General features: G+C 43.6%; 1 protein-coding gene across 2 annotated transcripts in view; it reads right to left on the bottom strand.

Moving 5' to 3' along the window:
* Positions 1-13627, bottom strand: part of SERINC4 (serine incorporator 4) — a 95390-nt gene extending 81763 nt beyond the window's left edge. The window contains exons 1-4 of one of the 2 annotated variants that reach the window (XM_073618519.1): positions 13401-13627; positions 13001-13171; positions 10769-10936; positions 8059-8234 (exon numbers count right to left, since the gene is read on the bottom strand). In XM_073618519.1, coding sequence (XP_073474620.1) covers positions 8059-8234; positions 10769-10936; positions 13001-13087 — 431 coding nt within the window. In that variant the 5' untranslated portion in view covers positions 13088-13171; positions 13401-13627. The remainder of the gene's footprint in view (positions 1-8058; positions 8235-10768; positions 10937-13000; positions 13172-13400) is intronic. The other variant, XM_073618520.1, reaches the window with a different exon arrangement.
* Positions 13628-14009: the final 382 nt, after the last annotated feature.

Here is a 14009-nt window from a genome sequence, read left to right as displayed (position 1 = left end):
TAAAGAAGCAGCAGAGTTTAATTGAGTTACGGCGCACTGATATAGTTCTGGGATTTGTTTATAATGGTTGCCAGGCACCTAGGGGGGGTATTGTGACCCGCCGCTGTCATAGCACTCCACGAGGCCGGGCTGGCCACTGGATATTTATACGCAGCTGGACACAGGATCGGGGTAGGCGGCTTCGCCTCCAGTTGTGTAGTGATAAGGATGCATAGGGTGAGAAAACTGGTGACAGAATAAGTGGAAGGAAACAAGGAAGATAATAGAAGAGAGGAAGGAAAAAAAAACAGGTAGGGAGAAAAAGAGAGGAAAAAAGAAAAAAAAAACGGAAAAAATAAGAAAAGAAAATTAGAAAAAAAAAAAAAAACAAGCATAAAAAAAACAAATAAAACAGAAAAAAAGAAAAATAAATAAAAAACAAAATTGAGAAAAAAATATAGCAAAATAACAATCAAAATAGAAAAGAACATAAGAGAGAGTAATAAAAGAAAAAAAAGAATAAAAAACAGAGGACAATAACTGAGCATTAGAGAAAAGCTAAAGCCGGCAGAGCAGTGGGAGAGGACTAAATAAGGAGAAAAAACAGACGTAAACAGAGGAGAGAAACCGAAAACGGAGGGTGGGGGAAGAAGGCGGGGATGATGGACGGGGATATGAGGGTTCAAAAAAGGGGAAACGGAGAAAAGCAGTGGTGTCCGTAAAAGGAAACAGGTGCTAACACTAAGCAAACTATGTACAAAAATTTGATTCTGAAACATCCTCTATTAAAACTCACTTAAAGTGGCGTTCCACCCAAAAGTGGAACTTCCACCTTTAAGGCCTCCTCCCCAGGTCCTGTTTGTGAAACTGAGCTTTTGGGGAGGAGGGGGGAAGCAGGTACCCGATTTTGACAGGTACCTATTCCCACTTCCATTCTGGTTGCCTTAGGCGATCAGAAAAGGTAGTTATGCCTTTATGAAGTCTTCTGGGACACATGACAGGTCTTAGAAGACTTTAGGACCAGTCACAGAGCACAGCGCCGCTCACGCAGGTTCAGTGGGCACCAAGCTGTCACAGCTGGGTGCCCATAGCAGAGATGCCGGCACCACCCAGGGAGCACACGGGGAGAACACAGCGTGGGCGAGTGCACCGCTGGATCATGGGACAGGTGAGTGTCTGTTTATTAAAAGTCAGCAGCTACACAAAAATACACAAAAATATCACTGGAACTCTGCTTTAAAGTTAAGGAAGCATGTAAGGGATAAATTAGTGTTAAGGCCCCCAGGCTGTACGGTGTTCAGCGTATATATCCAGTATGTCTCCCAACAAAGGAGGAAACAGTCATGGTCCCCGCCCCTCACAACTTGATGGACATGTTCAATTACCATGCCTCTTAATTCGTGTACCTGATGTTTCTTTGTGACAAAGTGTACTGTCACGGGTTTAGTGAGGTCGACAGGGTCATCCTTCGCAGGGTCATCCTTCTTTAGCTAAAGCTGTTCTAATATCACTCCTGTGTCTTTAGAACCTTTGTTTGAACGGACTGGTTGTCTTACCCACATACACCAGTGAATATGGGCATTTTAAGATGTGCACACAGTAATCAGCATTGCAATTCATATAATCATGTATGCGATAGAGCTTGCCGTTGGTGGGTATACACAATTTGCATCACATATCAAGAACTTACAAATGTTACAATTGTAGCATCTGTAGCAGCCATGTTTTTGTGACATCCTCATCCTAAAATGTAGTATACATGACTTCAAGCTGTTGTGTCCTCTAATCATCCCTGGAACAAATATGTAGAACTGTTCTTAGGATGTGCACGCCTGTAATGGAGCAAAGTGTTTCTATCAGTGGGCTTTGTGAAGACAGTGGTCATGAGTGAGCCCTGTACATTTGTGATCCTCACGTCAAGGTAGGTAATGCTATATGTAGAAATCTCTGGATTGAATGTTATGCCAGGAAAGATCCCATTCAAATATTTCACAAATGTCAAAAAATCTGATTACTCTCCATCCCAAATGAGAAATATGTCATCAATGTACCTTAACCAACATATAACATGGTCAAAGAAAAGTGTGGTTATATAAATATTACATTCCTCCATATACCCTACAAACAGATTCGCGGATGAGACCCCTCACTTGCATACTGATTATTTCAGCATACTTAAAGTATATGTATACACAATCACTAAAATCCTATGTCATTTTTAAAGTCATGTTCAATATGTTTAAATCTGCAGCTCTGCTTAAAAAAATAAATCTTGTGATCCTGCCATAACATTTCTTGTTCAGGCATTTCCTGTTATAGGCTGACAACTCTCTCCAAATTGTACTCTTGCTTAGTCACTCTGCTACGTGCATCAAATGATTGAAGCAATAAGCTGTTGTGCAAACACACACTTCATACATATGGTTTCCTGTTGTCACTGTAAGACAGTCCAGAGCAATCATGTGCAGGAGACTCTGATGTGAGTGTATGTCGGCAGGAAGTGTCTTTGGATTGGGGATCTGTCTATCAAAGTGCCCAGACAAAGAGGAGGGGCTGTATGTGACGGCGCACAGTGGGGAACACACAGCTATTGAAATTAAAGCTGTGATGTTTCTGGAGCTCAAATCAACAAGGCAGATCTCCTCTTTCTTCCACTGCACAGGCAGGCTGCAATGGGGACACTGGCTGTGGACACTGACTGGCTGGGGACACTGGCTGCAATGGGGACACTGGCTGCAATGGGGACACTGGCTGGGGACACAGGCTGCAATGGGAACACAGGCTGCAATGGGGACACTGGCTGGGGACACTGTCTGCAATGGGGACACTGGCTGGGGACACAGGCTGCAATGGGGACACAGGCTGTGGACACTGGCTGCAATGGGGACACTGGCTGCAATGGGGACACTGGCTGAGGACACTGGCTGCAATGGGGACACTGGCTGGGGACACTGGCTGCAATGGTGACACTGGCTGAGGACACTGGCTGCAATGGGGACACTGACTTCAATGGGGACACTGGCTGGGGACACAGGCTGCAATGGGGACACTGGCTGCAATGGGGACACTGGCTGGGGACACTGGCTGCAATGGGGACACTGTCTGGGGACACTGGCTGCAATGGGGACACTGGCTGGGGACACTGGCTGCAATGGGGACACAGGCTGCAATGGGAACACTGGCTGGGAACACAGGCTGCAATGGGGACACAGGCTGCAATGGGAACACAGGCTGCAATGGGGACACTGGCTGGGGACACTGTCTGCAATGGGGACACTGGCTGGGGACACAGGCTGCAATGGGGACACAGGCTGCAATGGGGACACAGGCTGGGGACACTGGCTGCAATGGGGACACTGGCTGCAATGGGGACACTGGCTGGGGACACTGGCTGCAATGGGGACACTGGCTGGGGACACTGGCTGCAATGGTGACACTGGCTGAGGACACTGGCTGCAATGGGGACACTGACTTCAATGGGGACACTGGCTGGGGACACAGGCTGCAATGGGGACACTGGCTGCAATGGGGACACTGGCTGGGGACACTGGCTGCAATGGGGACACTGTCTGGGGACACTGGCTGCAATGGGGACACTGGCTGGGGACACTGGCTGCAATGGGGACACAGGCTGCAATGGGAACACTGGCTGGGAACACAGGCTGCAATGGGGACACAGGCTGCAATGGGAACACAGGCTGCAATGGGGACACTGGCTGGGGACACTGTCTGCAATGGGGACACTGGCTGGGGACACAGGCTGCAATGGGGACACAGGCTGCAATGGGGACACAGGCTGGGGACACTGGCTGCAATGGGGACACTGGCTGCAATGGGGACACTGGCTGGGGACACTGGCTGCAATGGGGACACTGGCTGGGGACACTGGCTGCAATGGGGACACTGGCTGCAATGGGGACACTGGCTGGGGACACTGGCTGCAATGGGGACACTGGCTGGGGAAACAGGCTGCAATGGGGACACTGGATGCAATGGGGACACTGGCTGGGGACACTGGCTGCAATGGGGACACTGGCTGGGGACACTGGCTGTAATGGGGACACTGGCTGGGGACACTGCCTGCAATGGGGACACAGGCTGCAATGGGGACACTGGCTGGGGACACTGGCTGTAATGGGGACACTGGCTGGGGACACTGGCTGCAATGGGGACATTGGCTGCACCGGGGACACTGACTGGCTGCGCTGGGGACACTGGCTGACGGCACTGGGAACACAGGCAGGCTGAATCTGACGGGCACTGGTGAGGCTGCATTGATCTCCTGTACCATGTCCCCAGTCTCTGACCATCTCCTGTACCATGTCCCCAGTCTCTGACCATCTCCTGTACCATGTCCCCAGTCTCTGACCATCTCCTGTACCATGTCCCCAGTCTCTGACCATCTCCTGTATAAAAATATTTTTTTAAAAATAAGTTTCAGTATCGGTCATTTTCGGTATCGGTTTCGGTTTTCGGCCTAGTGTGTTTTTCATTTTCGGTATCGGTTTCGTCACCAAAAAAACGATTCGGTGCATCCCTAGCAGCAAGGGCTGACGCAAGTTTGAACAAGCCCTAAGCATATTCTCTTTATTAGTCCAATCCTGAAAGTGAAAGCATACATAGAAGTGTACATCGCCAGAGAAACTTAGTAGATCTAAAGCCTTTTGTGGGAACATTCTACAGATTACACTGTATATCTAATGGGTATGGTCATCATCTATATCTATAGTATAGATCTAATGGGTATGGCCGTTATCTATATCCATATTGCAGATCTAATAGCTATTGTCATTATCTTTATCTATATGGTAGATGTAAAAGAATTTCCATTATCTTCAATATATACACTATATTACCAAAAGATTCTGTACGCCTGTCTTTACACGCACATGAACCTTAAAGTGGTTGTTAAGGCATTATTATTATACTATGCCAGCCCCTCTATTAGAGGCTGGCATAGCACAATGTGTAAGTTGTATTTAAAAACAAGTGCTGTAAATACTGAATATCAGCTGTCTTCAGGCCGGTCACATAACTCGTGGCAGCTTTCCAGCTCTGATAGATGTCTTCTGCGGGTGGGGCCATGATCTCCCTCTGAGATCAGAGGGAGATCACGTGGCCATTTTTTCTCCTCCGCAGAAGCCACCCACCGGAGCTGGAAAGCGGCCGCCAGTCACGTGACTGGCCTGAAGACAGCTGATATTCAGTATGTACAGCACTCGTTTTTAAATACAACTTACACATTGTGCTATGCCAGCCTCTAATAGAGAGGCTGGCAGTGACAAATATAATATTTTAATAATACCATAATAGCGGCGGGGGGTCGGGGCCGGGCCGGAGACAGACAGAGACGCTGACAGGGAGGAAGGAGGAGGTGAGGGGGGAGAGAGGAGAGCAGGCAGCCTATCATGGAGGGAGGCACTTTGACCACGATGATCAGGGCGGAGCTGCCCTGGTTATCGTGGTCTGTTTAGAGAGGGCAGACAGGAAGTGGTAGGTTTAGGGATTTTTTTTTAAAGTTTAGAGGGGGGCAGATTACATAGCACAAGCGCTGTGCTGTTTAATCTGCTTTAAGGGACCAGAATCTACATATATTTTTTTGGGATTAACAAACGCTTTAATGGCATCCCAGTCTTAGTCCGTAGGGCTCAATATTGAGTTAGCCCACCATTTGCAGCTATAACAGCTTCAACTCTTCTCGCTCATCCATGTCTTTATGGACCTTGTTTTGTGCACTGGTCCAAATCATTTGTTGGAGGGGGGATTATGATGTGGGGCTTTTTTTCAGGGGTTGGGCTTGGCCCCTTAGTTCCAGTAAAGGGAACCCTTAAGGCGTCAGCATACCAAGACATTTTGGACAATTTCATGCTCCCAACATTGTGGGAACAGTTTAGGGATGGCCCCTTCCTGTTCCAACATGACTGCACACCAGTGCACTAACAAGGTCCATAAAGACATGGATGAGCGACTTTTGGGTGGAAGAACTTGACTGGCCTGCACAGAGTCCTGACCTCAACACGATTGAACACCTTCGGGATGAATTAGAGCGGAGACTGCGAGCCAGACCTTCTCGTCCACATCAGTACCTGACCCCACAAATGCGTTCCTGGAAGAATCGTCAAACATTTCCATAGACACACTCCTAAACCTTGTGGACAGCCTTCCCAGAAGAGTTGAAGCTGTTATAGCTGCAAAGAGTGGGCCAACTCAATATTGAACCCTACGGACTAAGACTGGGATGCCATTAAAGTTCATGGGCGTGTATAAAGGCAGGCTTCCCAATACTTATATATATATAGTAGATCTAATGTGTATGGCCATTATTTCGATCTATTTTGTATATTATAGATCTAATGGATGTGCTCATTATCTATATCTATATTGTAGATCTAATAGGTATGTCCATTAAAGTAGAATTCAGAACTTTTTTTCAACTTTTCTTAATGCTGACCATGTCCCCAGCTGGGAAAAGTTCTTTCACTCTGTCTTGGGCATATAGCAGGAAGTGAGTAAAAATTTTCCCCAATTAAAGAAAATCTCACATGGTAAAAGTTGTCATTTAGAACTGGTGTACTTATGGGAAGATATCCTCTCTCCTTTTACAAAACTTTAAATTTCCACCTAATTTCTGTCCTGCTGAATAATGACCAATGAGGCTCTGTAAAATGAAGTCATAGACAGTGACAAAAACTTGAAGGAAGTTTAAATCCTTCACTACACTATCCAAAAATAGAAAAAAGTTTTGGCTGAAGTTTCACTTTAACGTTAAACTGTGCTTTGCCCATGCTGGCAGTGGCATGTACCCCTCTCTCCACCACCATTGTTTGTCCTCACCAATCAATTGTTCCTCTGCCCTCTATTTGCACACCTAAGTAAACTGAAGTACCCGGTACTCATCCAGGCGCCCCGGGGCAAAGATGCCAAACTGCCAAGCCTTGTAACAGTATGAAGGCGACCCTATCCCTACAGTAAACCATTGCACCCCAAGAAGCCGCCCCTCCTGGCCACTTGGTGTTCCGTCAGAATCGGTGACCCATCAGATTAGGTAACGGAAGTGGCTTTCCGTCAGCTGTACACCCGTTCCACCGCTACCAGGTTTGCTAATCTTACAGAACACCTGTAGTCACAGCGGACATCTTACTACACCCAGCTATGTCTTGAATTTAACCACATACAGACCGGAAGATTTGCCCCCTTAATGAGAAGGCCATTTTTTGCAATACTGCACTGCGTCGCTTTTACTGACAATTGCGTGGTCCTGCGACGTTGTACCCAAGCAAAATTGACGTCCTTTTTTTCCCACAAATAGAGCTTTCTTTTGGTGGTATTTGATCTTCTCTGCATTTATATTTTTTGGGTTATAAACAAAAAAAGAGTGACAATTTTGAAAAAAAAATATATATTTTTCCTTTTTGCTATAATAAATATCCCCAAAAATGTTTTTAAAAAACGAATTTCTTCACCAGTTTAGGCCAATATGTATTCTTCTACATATTTTTTGGTAAAAAAAAATCGCAATAAGCATATATTGATTGGTTTGCGCAAAAGTTATAGCATCTACGAACTATGGGAAAGATTTATGGCATTTTTATTATTTTATTTTTTTCTACTAGTAATGGCGGTGCGATCTGCGATTTTTAGCAGATGGCGACATTGTGGCGGACAGATCGGACGTTTTTGACACATTTTTGGGACCACTGACATTTATAAAGCGATCAGTGCACTTCCTCTCCTTTTGGCAATGCAGTGCAAGCTCCTGAGCATCCAATTGTGATGTCCAACCACTGTCTGGGAAGGGGGAGGGTTCCTAGCATTGTGTAAGCTCTGATCACTTTTACTTGAAGCTTACACATTTTATATAGTGAAAGAAAGGGGGGGGGGGTTGGCAATGGAGTATACCTGCTGCTTTGCACTTTCATTGCAATCTGCCATTCATTTCTTCCTTTTATCCCCAACAATTCCTTGTTATGACCAGTAGTGTTTTTGGCAAAAAACTGAGCAGCGTTTGGCTAGCCTAACTCATTAAACAGGGTAAAAACGGTGATATTACAATAATTAATTAAAAATGGTGCCATTTACCCATTGTGAACCATCGCCCTGAACTCCTGTGTAGATTTCACATTGAAGAGGAAAACCGACAGGATGAAGTAAAAAGATGCGGTCCCAAAGCAGACTCTATACACAGCTGTGTACCCCACAAGATTATCGCAGTCTGATCCGGGCAAATGTTTGCACAGCAGAGACATCCAAGGCACCTGTATGCAATAAAACAGACATATTACAAGGGGGACACTGAGTCATGGGCATTTGTTAGACATAGCCAGCTTTCCTAAATCCAAATTATAGAAAAGAATATGCTGATGCAGTCAGTGTTCTAGAAAAGTAAAGTATAACTAAGAGCAAAACGTATAATTTAACGTGAAAATAAAAGAAATACAATTTATGCCCTTTTTTCTCACAAATAGAGCTTTCTTTTGGTGGTATTTGATCACCTCTGCGGTTTAAATTTTTTGTACTATAAACAAAAAAAAAGACAGACAATTTTGAAAAAAAAAAAAAAAAACAATATTATTTACTTTCTGCTATAAAACACATCCAATAACAAAATTGAGAAAAATCTAATTTCTTCGTAAATTTAGGCCAATAGGTATTCTACTACATATATTTGGTAAAACAAATCCCAGTAATCGTATATTGATTGGTTTGCGCAAAAGTTTTAGCGTCTACAAACTATTGGATATTTGTATTTATTTTTTACTAGTAATGGTGGCGATCAGCGACTTATAGTGGGACTGCGATATTGCGGCGGACATTCTGACACTAACTGACACTTTTAACACTTTTTGGGAACCAGTGACACTAATGCCGTGTACACACCGGCTGACTTTTTCTACCAGACTGGTCCGACGGAACAAATCCGTCGGACAATCCGACCGTGTGTGGGCTTCATCAGACCTGCAGCGGACTTTTTCGGTCGAAAATCAGACAGACTTTAGATTTGGAACATGTTTCAAAGTTTTCCGCTGGAACTCCGCTGGACCCAGTTCCTATCGAGAAATCCGCTCATCTGAATGCTAGCCCGGCGGACAAAAACCATCACTAGGGCAGCTATTGGCTACTGGCTATCAACTTCCTTGTTTTAGTCCAGTCGTACGTTATCACGTACGAATCCTATGAGTAAGCACTTAGTATAAGCGTGAAACGCGTCAGCTTTTCCCTGTATCGTTCTGCGGTGACTTGTACGTTGTACCTTCTGATCCCTATCTACAATAAAAGGCATATGAAATTTTCTTCGGAGTGTGGCTGTCCAGAGTTTTTCCGTTCATTTCCATTTGCATATGCATTATCCAGCACCTGGGCCTCTTCTCTCTCTGGAGGCGAAGGACACACCTAGTGGATCTACCTGGAGCGGTGGTGCCTTTCTCTCTCATCACATACGAATCCGTTGGACTTTGGTGTGATCGTGTGTAGCCAAGTCCGTTCGTTCGAAAGTCCGTCAGAAGTCCGTCAAAAGTCAGTCGAAAGTCCGTCGGAAAGATGGTCGGACCTTTGATGCCGAAAAGTCCACCCGTGTGTACACGGCATAAGACCCCTTTCACACTGAGGCAGTCTTCAGGTGTTTTAAAAATATCCCAGATGTGTAGCACCTACAGTGATGATGTGCATCAATAAGAGTATACCGTATTTATCGGCGTATAACACGCACTTTTTTCCCCTGAAAATAGGGGGAAAATCGCGGGTGTGTGTTATACGCCGATAGTGTACCAAGGAGGGGAAGGAGGGGGACAAGTGCCGCCGGAAATCACCGAGCTCCACTTAGCTCTCCGCTCGGCTCTAACTCGGCTGCACGTCACACACACAGTCCCGCCTCCGCCCCCGGAGCTGCTCCAATGCCGATGGAGGAGGCGGGACTGTATGTGAGAACCGAGGAAACAGATGACAGATTACCAGAGAATCCTCTTGTCCGTAGACGTCATTCCCATTCCCGCCCTTCCCTGCTAGACCACACCTAACGCCGTACCCTTGACACGCCTCTCTCCTCTGCCCTCTCCCAACCTCGCTCCTCTTGAATCATCTGTGGAGCCCCGCCCCGAACACGTGTTTTTTGGACTGTCCGCCCACTCTGATGGCTTTGCTCCCGAGGCATTCTGGGATGTGTAGTCTTTTAGGCACAAAACGCTGGCGACTGCAGCTTTTTGCACGCACGTCTTTTCTTAGACTCCAAAGAAAGAAACTGGTAAGTAGAATGAGCCTCCTGTACTGCATTGTAGTAGTTCACAGCCTTCCATATAAAGTAGAATACACCCAAAAAGTAACACCTAACTCATCTGTGCACACATCTGTATTCACTAAACCCCACAGAAGTGGAAACTTCCTGCCTGCAGACCTCCTGCACAATAACATGGTGGTGGCAATTTTTTGTTTGCACAGCTAATCAAACATATATTTCAGGAGAAAATACACTAAAATTAATTTAAGTGGCACAACACCCAATTTTTTAGTAAAATATAAAAGATGGGCTTACATTGAGTAAATAGATACCAAACATGCCAATCTGTAATGCTTCAAAGTGGTTTATTTAAAAAAAAGTTTTTTTCCTGAAACTTCCCTCTTAAATTGGGGTGCGTGTTATACGCCGGCGCGTGTTATACGCCGATAAATACGGTACTTCCAACAATTTGGAAAAGGTACTCTTGTAATCATTTGCCATACCTGAGGACCAGCCCACTAAACACCAAATTAATATTATTTGGTATCCAGACCATTGGGGATAATTGATGCTACTCACATGTTCCTTGACAGTTTCTGACACTTTTTTGGAAAGCATGAGGCAGCAGACAGTGGAGGCCAGAATGTGGAAGAATGTGTACATGAGCCTGGTACCAGTGGACACTTTAATGCTGGGGCAGCAGGCGCAGCAAAACGAACATGGAGAAGGTCCACAGCAACAAAATATCTAAAAGTCAGAACAATTTAGTTTAGCATTGTAAACACACATTAGTATATAATGGAAAACAAAAACAAATGATCAATTTATTTAGGGCACAACTGCAAATAGAATTTCTTTCTAATAAAAAAAAAACAAAATTAACTCTAATAGCTGGGTTACACAAAATAAAAGTATTGACTAAGTAGAGCCCGCAATAACCTGATACCATTAGCATAAGAATTTTTAACCACTTCAATACCAGACACTTTTGCTCCCTACCTGTCAATTCTCAGCTTTCAGTGCTGTCACACTTTAAAAGACAATTGCGCAGTCATTCAACACTGTACCCAAAATAAATTTGTATTTTTTTTTTTTTTTTTAACACAAATAGAGATTCTTTCAGTGGTATTAAATCTCTGCTGTTTTTTGTTTTAATAAATAAATGAAAAAAGACCGAAAATTTTGAAAAAAAAATGCGTTTTTATTCTGCTACATTTCTTTGTTGAAAATAACCCAAATCAGTGTATATTATTTAGCCCCCAAATTATCCTCTTTTGGAAAGTAGACTGTCCAAGGTATTTAGTAAGAGGCATGGTGAGTTTTTTTGAAATTGTAACTTTTTGTCACAATTTTTTTTGAAAATTAAGAAATGAGAACAAAAATATATATTAAAAAATTTTGTACATACTGTTTCCAGTGCAGTACAGTGTCATCATATAACTGGTGTGGGACACTGATTGGTGACAGTATGTAAATAAAAAAACAAAACAAAACTTTTTAATACATTTTTATTCAATTCTTTAAAAAAATATATATTTTTTATATTAAATATTTTCATTTTTTACAATTTTTTTATTACATTAATTGACCAGAGCAAGTGTTACCATAGTGACACTGTACTACTCTGGGGAGGTGATCACGAATTTTCTTTCCTTTTTTTTTTTTACACACTATGATTCCTTATAACTGTGAATTTCACAGTTATACGCAACCATTTGTTGCTAAATGAAAATGATTTATTCACTGTTTACTGTTGTGATTAACTGTGATTGGCCATAGCTAATCGCATGATACAGATGGGCTGTGATTAACCCTGTCTATACCATGTGACCAATCACAGAGCTTATCACAATATTACACAATGAAAGGCATGAATCAAAGCCTTTCATTATGTACAATTGTCATGTGATTTTCTGTGATTGGCCACAGCGATCACATGGTACCAGCCGAAGGCCTGTACAGTGATTTGTCATCGACCGTGTCCGGTGGACACACCAGGTGACAGATCGTGCTGGAGTGCGGCCTGTGGGACATGCGTGAGGGCGCAATCCTGGGAGGACATCATATGTCCGCCCAGGATAATAGGGCTCCAGCCCGGCTGTCATGTTACAATAGGCGGTAAGGGGTTAAAGTAGAACTATAGGCAAAATGATTTTTTTTTCCATATTAGGTAGAGTAACAGAGAGTCATAACCCTTGTCAGTTTATTATTTGCCATATGTTCCCCTATTTGGGGAGATTTCCCTTCACGTCCTGTCCCATAGCCAAAACAGGAAGTGAGAGGAAATCCCTGCAAACTAAGGAAATCCCTTGGGAACCTCCAGATCACCAAAAATAGTGTTCTCATTGGAAGATTTCCCCTCTATTGCTTTTCTGGGGACAACCCAAAATGTGGGATTTTTTTTACATTCACTTTCAATAATAATGGCAAACAGGACAAATGGAAAGGGTGAATCGAGGGGCACAGGTAGCAATAAAAAGCAATAAAAAACGATAAGTGTTCTAATCCCTCTCTACTGTATCCAAAAAGAAAAAAAAATGCCTTTAGTTATACTTTAAATATGATATCATTGTAAGATATAAAGGTTGTGACCCCATTATGCATGTACTATAAATGGGTCATGACGCTCAAGGCCGGTAAAATGGGCTCCTCATCAAGTAGTACTGTACAGCCCAGCGCTGATGTCATTGGGAGCCCGTCCTATTGGCAATAAGGCCCACCTGCCCTGCCACCACATATACGTATATTGCTGTCATAAGCTGATTAAGCAGCATATACATGATCCAGATGATGATATTAGCTCACATATACCTGATACGAGGCTGAATTTATAAAGTCGGTGCATAGCTTGTTTCTTCTCAAGGCTTTGCGGACAGCAGTTTCATCCATTAGCCTCATAACTATAAATGAATGGTGGAGGGCTCTTTACAGTGTTATGCTACTCAGATGAAAGCATCTTCTGGTTCCTGGTGGGATGTCTACCTGTAGCAAAAAATCAACCCTTATCTGTAAAAACATATGTGCTATGGTAAGGAACAAAATGCATCTAAAAATATCAATTTTGTCAAATAACATACCCATAATCATTAACAGCAATTGGCAATAGATACTATTTTAAATTCCTCGGACTACAGATACATATGGTAGAACATAGTCTAAAGTAATACTGACAGTCTTTCGAGTACTAAAGAACTCAGCAAGTAGTACTTACCCCCTACCTCTTCAGGATTCCAAATAAGGCCCGTCTTATAGAATCCACCACAAACAATCCCATCCTCTTTCTACTGGCATTTTCTTGCTTCTATGTAGATGGAGAATTGTTTTTTCATCTCAAGCAGCCATCTCATGTAGGGAACATGCAATGCTATAAGAGATAAGCCTCTGACTTACACATGGCACTCAGTGTCAGAGTCTTACCATCTGCACAAGAGGGGGAAGGCTGTGGAAGGCTCAGTACATTAAATAGGATTTATCCAAAGCCAGTTACTTACATTTCAAGCCAACCGTACCTACAATGTCTTCAACACGGCAATCTCAATGTTGAAGCCATAGCACAAGTCGTATGCTGGCAGAGCACAACAAAATATGTGCAAGCAAGGGCCTATTCACCTCAGATACATTTCCATATTCTCCAATACTGGCAAAATTCATGGCCTTAGAAATATAAGTTGTTTTTCAGGCCTTGTTCATTTTCTACATTACAGTGCATTGCAGGAAGTTCTACATGTTGGATAGTGGTATGCTGGCCTGCATTTTAGCATCCAAGTTAATTGAATCCTATTAAAATGCAATGAAAAGGCAAGTTAATGTTCATTATTGA

This window comes from Aquarana catesbeiana, linkage group LG03 (assembly GCF_042186555.1).
Source record: "Aquarana catesbeiana isolate 2022-GZ linkage group LG03, ASM4218655v1, whole genome shotgun sequence".
NCBI classification, from domain to species: Eukaryota; Metazoa; Chordata; class Amphibia; order Anura; family Ranidae; genus Aquarana; species Aquarana catesbeiana.
This window is presented reverse-complemented; position numbering and strand designations above follow the sequence as displayed.